We start from the raw sequence: 10,417 nt of genomic DNA on the forward strand, positions 1-10,417 counted from the left end.
GCTGATGGTGGTAGCAGCCTAACACATTCGGAGGTTGGTATATGTTGGGTATACTCTCTTGTAACCCAACTCTGAGTGTGGAAAAGTTCCTTATGGGGACTATGGCTCTTTGAATCCATTTATAAACATTGCCACTCATTATTTAAGAGAGGGCTGTAATTCAAAAAAATTAACTTTTCTGAGCTCTGACTTGAACCCACATCTTTATCCACTGCACTGCAATTAATATATGTGGGAAAGGCTTCAAGCTCTCTTGTTGAAAGGGTGAATGTTTGACCTGTGTTGAAGGAGAATGACTGTTCCCATGGCAGAGGACCAAGTGTGGGAACGGGGAGGCTTTGCCGACGTGTCCAGCTAATGAATCCCTCTTGACTTGGGCTTGAAACTATCTATCCATCCAATCTTCCTGCCTCAACATGAAACACAAAGTCCTAATTAAGAGCGCTTTTGAGATCTAAGCTGATCACAGGGTTCTCAGCTCTCGAGTGGCAAAGATGCCTGCGCGCTCACTGTCTTAATACTCACCAGGGAACCAGGGCTAGAGATAAGTGTGTAAGAGGAGCAAACTACTTTTGACATCGAAGCAGCTCTCCCATTATCGCCAGAAGGGTTGGGAGCATGGCAGCCCACAAACAATGTGCCACATTTAGAAAATATGGTGGCAGCTGCAGATGCAGCCACAGGAAGAGCTGTGCTTCCTTTTTTCCAAAAGCAGCAGATAGTTTCATTTGCTGAAGCCAGTTTCTATGGAACCACAGAAATGCAAAAGAAAACAGAATACAGCTTGAGACTGTTTGGGAGACTGTTAGGATCTCTCCAAGATGAACAACCACCAGTCCCACAAACACCCAACACATGTTCCCATTAGCCATACTTTTGAAGGTGATGGGATGCAGAGAAGTTCCTCCCCTGCAGATTTTAGAGCTGGTATGGATGGACTCTCCTGAGAAATCTGTATAAGGACAAAGTAGCAACAGTAAGAACTGACCATAGAACAACAGACTGGTTCAAGATTGGGAAAGGCGTACGACAGGGTTGTATACTCTCACCCAACCTATTCAACTTGTATGCAGAACACATCATGTGATGTGTGGGGCTTGATGAATGCAAGACTGGGGTTTAAATTGCTGGAAGAAACATTAACAACCTTAGATATGCAGATGACACCACTTTGATGCCCGAAAGCGAGGAGGAGCTGAGGAGCCTTCTAATCAAGGTGAAAGAAGAAAGTGCAAAATCTGGGTTGCGGTTAAACATTAAAAAAATCAAGATTATGGCAACAAGAATGATTGACAACTGGTTAATAGAGGGAGAAAACGTGGAGACAGTGACAGACTTTGTATTTCTAGGTGCAAATATTACTGCAAATGCAGACTGCAGCCAGGAAATCATGCTTACTTCTTGGGAGGAGAGCAATAACAAATGTTGATAAAATAGTGAAGAGTAGAGACATCACACTGCCAACAAAGATCCGCATAGTCAAAGCAATGGTATTCCCCGTAGTAACCTACGGATGTGAGAGCTGGACCATAGGGAAGGGTGAGCGAAGGAAGGTAGATGCTTTTGAATTGTGGTGTTGGAGGAAAGTTCTGAGAGTGCCCTGGACATCGAGAAGATCCAACCAGTCAATACTTCAAGAAATAAAGCCTGACTGCTCATTGGAGGAAAGAATAGTAGAGGCCAAGATGAAGTACTTTGGCCACATCATGAGAAGAAAGGAAAGCTTAGAGAAGACCATTATGCTGGGGGTAATGGAAGGAAAAAAGGAAGAGGGGCCGACCAAGGGCAAGGAGGATGGATGGGATCCTTGCAATGAGTGGCTTGACCTTGAAGGAGCTGGGGGTGGTGACAACCGACAGGGAGCTCTGGCGTGGACTGGTCCATGAAGTCACGAAGAGTGAGAAACAACTGAACGAATGAACAACAACAACAAGGGATGGACTCATATGAAAAGACGTACTCTTCCAAATAACCTGGACATAACATGCTATTATGGAAGCAAGAGAGAAAGAAAGAACGATGAGAGAACCAAGAGAGCACGACATGGGAAAAGACTGGTCTTGGAAACAAGCAGTCAGTCTGACCAAGGAATAGAAAGTTACTACAGATTTATATTGTGTCTGGATTCCTATTAAAGAACAAACAAGCTAGCATCCAGCAAGTATTGATGTGGACTCACACTTTTTGAGTGAAGTACTTGAAGTCTTGTGTCTGGATGGATAAAAGTGCCAGTTTTGCCCATTGGTGATAACTTTGTAGTTCACAAACTAAATGAAATTCTCTCCTGTCCCTATATAATCTTGTTGCTGCACTCCAGGACAAGAAAAGCCCTCTGACTTTAAACACCACACCATTGGATGGAAAACAATCATTTTATTGGAGATAATTAAAAAGCAATAAGGTAAAAATACACTTTAAAGAAATAGGTAAATCCAATTAGGTAGGAAGATAAGCAGGAGCAAAGTAGTCCAGGGTAATAGTCCAGCAAAGTCCATAAAAACGAAGGCAAAACTTCCCCAAATAACATGCAAAGAATCAGGAAACATGAACCAAGGCATGCATATAGAGCATAAAATCTAAGAATCAAAACCATGAAACAAAGGCACTTAGAACATGAATTTCCCAAGCAAAACTGCCATGAACAAGAGCGAGATCTTGACTTGATTCCAAATGATGCTTCATCTGGCTACATATCCTGTACTTGGGACTTTTATCTCCTTGTTAGCTAAGTCTCTAGCATTCAGAAATTGGTTTCGTTTTAACTGAGAACTTCTTATCTTTTTCTCTCGAAGCCTGGCAGACCGCCGAAGCCACTGTTCGGATCTCCTGTTTTTACTAATCTCCTCGCGTCTATCTATTTGCTCATTATCCACTTGCTCATTAATTTCTACAGCTGGGCCAGGTGCCAAGCTGTTTTTATGTTCCCTATCATGGTAACAATTCAGAAAGCACACCATCATCCCCACACCCCTCGGGGACATTCTCAAGAGAAACTACACTTTGAACAGGGATCTCCTGGTCATTCTCTGCATCAAGATCCCTGACCAAACCATTGCCATCTTGAAACTCATTGACATCACTCCCCACATCCAAAGCACCCTGATCCTGGAACACAATCACAGGCTGAGCTCCAACACTTGTTGTTTATTTACTCAGTCGCTTCAAACTTTTTGTAACCACACCAGAGCTCCCTTCCTGTCAGCCATCGCCACCCCCAGCTCCTTCAAGGTTAAGCCAGTCACTTCAAGGATACCATCCATCCATCTTTCCCTTGGTCAGCCCCTCTTCCTTTTTCCTTCCATTTTCCCCAGCATTATTATCTTTTCCAAGCTTTCCGGTCAATATAGTCTACATGTTAAGAAAGATTGCTGGCTCCTGGGGATAATTTGCAGGGGAGAGGCACATGAAAGGAAGATACTTATCCTATTCAAACTCATCCAGGTCTCATCTGCATCCCCTCTTCTTTCCCATGCCAATGGCCTTAGATACCAGAAATAAATCCAGCTGCATTGTCAGGAGTTGGAGCTGTGAATGAATGATTAAGTACCCACCTTCTGGCATTGATTCCTCCCTGGTTAACAACCCCCCTACAGTTCACAAACTGCTGAATGTTTAAAAACTACTTTGTTTGCCAAAGTACCATGTTTAATTAAAATTCAAAATGTGTGGCTGTGCATAATTCAATATATGCATTACATATAAACATTTTGAAGGAATCAACTAGTGGTTGGACTATACTTTAGCAGGAAGTATGACTTGGTGCCACAGTTCTACTATGTTCAGAACCAACTTAAAGACTCTTTATTAGCCCAGACATAACAATTTGGAATTTGGAATTTTTTTCTTTTAGATTTTTGAAATAATTTTTACATCTCTCAATTTGAAAAAAACTGAAGCCAGAGTTCCATGATCTTTTAGTGTTTCAAATTCTTTACTATTGTGTGTATACTATCTTGAAAATCTGTACCAAACCCGAGCTTACAAATGTTACTTTGAATGGCTTTGGGTCCCAGAATCCTATAGTCAACATGGCCAAATGTCAATCTGGCTTATTCTTTGGCAGCTTGATCTGCAGAGAGCAACAGGTGAAAGCACTGGAGAAAATATGATGACTTTATAATGCCAGGAGATAAGGGGCTGTTAGAGTAACAATGGAAAAGTATGGTCAGTGGGCTGCGTGGACATCTGGAATCCACTTTTGTGGCCTATGAAGCCCCCTGTTAAACCTTTAAGGCTCTCCGAACCCTCCCGGATTTTAAAATGTTTTCAGTGGCATAATATTGCCAATTCTGGTTGCCATTTTGGCCAGGAAGAGCATAGCCATGTGCCATCAGAAGAACAGATGGGGCAATGTGTCTCAACCTGGGGGTCAGGACCCCTGGCGGGGGTGTAAGGAGGTTTCAGAGGGGTCACCAAAGACCATCAGAAAACATATCTTAGGAACCCCTTTGGCAGAGGAGGCTGAAGATCTCTCCACATGTCTTTCTCTTCCTTTTTGGAAACAGATGGTGAATCCTCCACCAAAATTCTTCTTCAGCTGTGATTGGCCGACCTCTCAGCCAAGGGGAGGGCAGATTCTGAGATTCCAAGTAGGGGAGGGGAGAGCAGGCATGCTCGGCGCATGACAGCATGGTGCGCATGTGCGGGCAAGGGAGAGCATGCAAGGCAGGAGGGAGACTCACACCAGCAAGTCCCTTCAAAGCATGGGGGTTCTGTGTGGGAAGTTTGGTGCAATTCTATCATTGGTGAGGTTCAGAATTCTCTTTATAGGTTAAAGAATTCTCTTTATATCCCAGAAACTACAACTCCCAAATGTCAATCTCTATTTCCCCTAAACTCCACCAGTGTTCACATTTGGCCATATTGAGTATTCATTCCAAGTTTGGTCCAGATCCATCATTGTTTGAGCCCACAGTGCTCTCTGTATGTAAGATGAACTACAACTCCAAAACTCAAGGTCACTGCCCACCAAACCCTTACAATATTTTCTGTTGGTCGTGTGCCAAGTTGGGTTCAATTCCATTATTGATGGAGTTCAGAATGTTCTTTGATTATAGGTTAACTATAAATGCCAGCAACTACAACTCTCAAATGACAAAATCATTACCACCCCTGCAACAACACCAGTATTCAAATTTGGGTGTATTGGGTATTTATGCCAAATTTGGTCCAGTGAATGAAAATATCTAATATCTTGCATGTTAGATATTTACATTACAATTCATAACAGTAGCAAAATTAGTTATGAAGTAGCAATGAGAATGTTGGATATTTACATTACATTACAATTCATAACAGTAGCAAAATTACAGTTATGAAGTAGCAACGAGAATAATGTTATGGTTGGGGGCACCACAACATGAGGAACTGTATTAAGGGGTCCTGGCATTAGGAAGGCTGAGAAACACTGGTATAGCATCAGGGGAATATTAAGAAGATTGCTTCCCAATCGTTGTGCAGTTACTCATCCCTATGTTTTTGGCACAGAGGCACAGAACAAGCTTCTCTTTTTAAGGATACAGTTTTCACTGGTACTACAGAGACAGGAAAAACCTGGTTTGTAGAAATGCAAAAACAAGTCCAGATAACTGCTAAAAGGATCTTCGCCTGAAGCAGCCAAGGGGGGCAGAAGGAGTGCTGAGATCTGCTAGTCATGTGATACAGGGGGCATATGGTTGGCAAAGGCCCCTTACTGTGCAGGGGCACGATATACCAAGTCAGCAGATTCTAAGCAAGTTAAGGAGGAGGAAAATCCTATCTCATACCTGTTTTTGCTTGAGCTCTAAAGCTTGGTCACTGTTTGTCTTTAGATCCTCCCTTTTTGTAATTATTCAGTGAGCCTGGCAGTCACCTGCAACATAGTCTTGTCCACACGAAAAGGTATAGGCACCCCATTTCTGACCATATGCCACTCTTCAAACTCTCTAAAACAGTGTTTCTCAACCTTCCTAATGCCGCGACCCCTTAATACAGTTTCTCATGTTGTGATGACCCCCAACCATAACATTATTTTTGTTGCGACTTCATAACTGTAATTTTGCTACTGTTATGAATCGTAATGTAAATATATGTAGGATGTATTTTAATTCACTGGGCCAAATTTGGCACAAATACCCAATATGCCCAAATTTGAATACTGGTGGGGTTGGAAGGGGATTGCTTTTGTCATTTGGGAGTTGTAGTTGGTGGGATTTATAGTTCACTTACAATCAAAGAGCATTCTGAACACCACCAATGATGGAATTGAACCAAACTTGGCATACAGAGCTCCCATGACCGACAGAAAATACTGGAAGGGTTGGTGGGCATTGACCTTGAGTATTGGAGTTGTAGTTCACCTACATCCAGAAAGCACCGTGGATTCAAACAATGATGGATCAGGACCAAACTTGGCATGAATACTCAATATTCCCAAATGTGAACATTGGTGGAGTTTAATAAAAATCTATTTTGACATTTGGGAGTTGTAGTTGCTGGGATTTATAGTTCAAAATCAAAGAGCCCCTTGAATCCCACCAATGATAGAATTGGACCAAACTTCCCACACAGAACCTCCATGACCAACAGAAAATACTGGAGGAATTTGGGAGGAATTGACAGTGATTTAGGGGAGATGTAGTTCACCTACTACTGGAGAGCACTGTGAACCCAAACGACTATGGATCTGGACCAAATTTGGCACAAATAGCTGATATGCCCAAATTTGAACCCTGGTGGGGTTGGGGAGGGGTTGATTTTGTTATTTTGTTATGGAGTTGCTGCCAAAGGGGTTCCTTAGACCATCAGAAATATGTGTTTTCTGTGGTCTTTGGCGACCCCTTTGAAAAACCCCTCGCGACCCCCTCAGGGGTCTCAACCCCCAATTTGAGAAACACTACTGATTTTACAGCTGAAACTCCTAACTTGTATGAGCTGGCAACAAGTGAGTGTGGTCTAAATGAAAAAGGTCACTAAAAGAGGAAACACATGATTCAGGAGAGGTTGCATCAGTTGGTTTTTACGTGAACCCACTGGAAAGGCAGGAGTTTGCACCTTCTTTCATCCCTGCTCCAAACTGAGTTAATTGAGTACAAATGATTTTTGCACTTTGAACCCAGATTGCAGTAAACTAGTGACAACAGAGGAAAAGAGAGGAAGAGATCAAAACGGGGATATTTTAAGCATCTGAAAAATGTCTAGACTGTCAGAAGATGTATCATGACTCTCCCTGCCAAATCAGGACATCTGGAGCACAGAAAATCACTGTCTGTGCATGCCAAGGCTCTACTCTCAGGTCTCTGAGCCAATACTTTTCCATAACTGGCTAGAAGTGTGATAAAGGCAAGTGATTATACATAGCAATTGATACAGTCAGTCCTCCGCATCCACAGATTCTGATTCCACAAATTCAATAAGCCTCGACTTTGAATATATTTTTCAAAAATGTTCCAAAAAGACAAACCTTGATTTTGCTGTTTTATATAAGGGAAACCATTTTACTACACCATTGTATGGGACTTGAACATCCATAGATTTTGATTTCCTGTGTGGGTCCTGGAACCAAACTCCAGAGGATGCCAAGGGTCACTGTATCACCATATGCTATCCAGCAACATTTAAGTCTCTGGCCCCTTCTACGTTGTCATATAAAATCCAGATTATCTGCTTTCAACTGAATTATATGGTAGTGTAGACTCATATAATCGAGTTCTGGATTATATTATATTATATTATATTACATTATATTATATATTTATTTACAGTATTTATATTCCACCCATCTCACCCTGCAGGGGACTCAGGGCAGATTACAATGCACATATACATAGCAAACATTCAATGCCATTGACACACAACATACAACTCACTCCCTAAAGATATCAGACAAGCCCCCACTTTGGCAGTCTTCAGGAGAAGCTTGAAAACATGGCTGTTCCGGTGTGCCTTCCCTGAATCTGACCTCAAGTCTGTCTCTCAGTCCTTTTTGCACATTCACTATTAATGAAAACTCCTTCTGACAAGTGATACAGAGATATATTGGAGATGAGGCCCAAGTCTAAACATGAAATTCATGTATGCTACACACACGTGTCATATGCACAATCTGAAGGTAATTTTATACACATCGATTTGTGCATGAAACAGTGTGTATGAACACACAGAAGGCAAAGTTGCCACTGTCTCAGCCAGCCATGCAGACGATATCTGATTTCGGAGCAGTTTGGATTTCAGGATAACGTATAGTCCTATTTATTTATTTACTTACTTACTTACTACACTTTTATTCTGCCCTTTTCAGCCCAAAGGTGATTCAGGGTGGCATACAGACTGGCAACAATTAGATTCCGAACACATATAAATACATTGTTTAAAACAGGTTAAATCACATAATAAAATTCATATAAAAACAATTTAAAACTATAAAAATCAATGACTTCTGGGTTTAAATCCATGTTCATTTGCATTGTTAAGCTGTTCCATATTAGTTCACAATAATGAGTTTATCTGGTTACAATGGGGTTCCAAAAGTTTGCTCGAAGAGTCAGGTTTTTACTCTTTTCCTAAAGGTCAGGAGGGAGGGGGCCAATCTAATATCCACAGGAAGGGAGTTCCTCAGCCGAGGGGCCACCTCTGAGAAGGCCCTGTCCCTCGTCCCCATCAAGTGCGCCTGTGAGGCAGGTGGGATCGAGAGCAGGGCCTCCTCAGATGATCTTAAATTCCTGGAAGGTTCGTAAGGGGAGACACATTTGGATAGGTAAGTTGGACCGGAACCATTTAGTCCAAGAAGTCATTTATTTAAAATATCTAGAAGAGTAGCTGAATCACTCTTCCAATGCAGTCACTCACTGTTTACACCTTTTTATCCCTCTTCTCTCCCACTTTCCTGTCTTTCTCCCACACCCGCCTGTGTACCCCCCCCCCCCCCCCATCCACAGGTGCGTGCTAGTGCCATCGCGCAAGATGCGGACCAGAACTATGACTACGCCAGCAACAGTGTCATCCTACACCTGGATGCTGGTGATGAGGTGTTCATCAAGCTGGACGGGGGGAAAGCCCATGGGGGCAATAACAACAAATACAGCACCTTTTCAGGCTTCATCATCTACTCGGACTGAAGACTGTGCCTATGTGCACCCTGCTTTCTACACATGGCAAAGTCCGCTGGGGAATCCACCTCTATCGCCATCTCGCAACAGCCAGTCTCTCCCTACAGGGTGCAGTGGTTGCATCCCTGTTGCCCTTTTCCTAGGGGCTACTGCGGAGGAACATGCTATGCTATTCAAGTCGATGCTCATTTTCCTTTCTTCCATGCACTTCTAATAGCATCAATGGTCACTTTAAAGGGTGTGTTTATTTTGGGGAAAGAGGCTTTTAAAAAAGCAACGGGTCTTTCCCAAATGACCTGGGATATAATCTTGTGGGGCAGTCTCTTAATCTGTAACAGCGAAGAATGAATTTATCATCTCACCATCCACAAACACATTTCCAGCTCTATAGCGAGGCAAAGATCTGGATTTAAATACTCAAATCTGCATTATAGAACTTCACATTTGCATTTGAGTATGGCATGTATGGCATCCTATGTTTGTGTCTGCATGCACATGGATGAGGAGTAGATGAAATATTTCAAACATCAGTGTTGATATCCCCCAAATTTCAAATTGATAGAAAAATATTTGAGTTGTTTTTCCCCTCTACATGGAAAAACTTAAGTTCTTTATCATTGTATAAATGATTCCAGTAATTAGGTTCTTGTAGGTTTTTTCGGGCTATAGGGCCATGTTCTAGAGGCATTTCTCCTGACGTTTCGCCTGCATCTATGGCAAGCATCCTCAGAGGTGAGGTCCGTTGGAAATAGGAAAATGGGTTTATATATCTGTGGAATGACTGGGGTGTGGCAAAGAGCTCTCTGCTGAAGCTAGGTGTGAATGTTTCAGCTGACCACCTTCATTAGCATTGGAAGGCCTGGCTGAGCCTGGGAAAATGTTCTGTTGAGAGGTGTTAAGATGTGCCTGGTTGTTTCCTCTCTGCTGTTTTGCTGTTGTAATTTTAGAGTTTTTTAATACTGGTAGCCAGATTTTGTTCATTTTCATGGTCTCTTCCTTTCTGTTGAAATTAGGCAGCGCCCAAACATGAATCAAGGAACATGAAAGGCACTGCAGACTACTTCAACCAGAGAAGTCAGCAATAGCAGAGCACCTGATGAACCAGCCTGGACACAGCATATTATTTGAGAACACAGAAATGCTGGATCACTCCAACAACTACCATGTCAGACTACACAGAGAAGCCATTGAAATCCACAAGCATGTGGACAATTTCAACAGAAAGGAAGAGACCATGAAAATGAACAAAATCTGGCTACCAGTATTAAAAAACTCTAAAAATACAACAGCAAAACAGCAGAGGGGAAACAACCAGGCACATCTTAACACCT

The 10,417-nt window shown here is 42.3% G+C and overlaps 1 protein-coding gene across 1 annotated transcript in view; it reads left to right on the forward strand.

Moving 5' to 3' along the window:
- C1QL1 (complement C1q like 1) overlaps positions 1–9,894 on the forward strand; it is a 90,555-nt gene extending 80,661 nt beyond the window's left edge. The window contains exon 2 of the mRNA XM_060781199.2: positions 8,916–9,894. Coding sequence (XP_060637182.1) covers positions 8,916–9,095 — 180 coding nt within the window. The 3' untranslated portion in view covers positions 9,096–9,894. The remainder of the gene's footprint in view (positions 1–8,915) is intronic.
- Positions 9,895–10,417: the final 523 nt, after the last annotated feature.

The sequence above is a fragment of the Anolis sagrei genome, chromosome 6 (assembly GCF_037176765.1).
Source record: "Anolis sagrei isolate rAnoSag1 chromosome 6, rAnoSag1.mat, whole genome shotgun sequence".
Taxonomy (NCBI): domain Eukaryota; kingdom Metazoa; phylum Chordata; class Lepidosauria; order Squamata; family Dactyloidae; genus Anolis; species Anolis sagrei.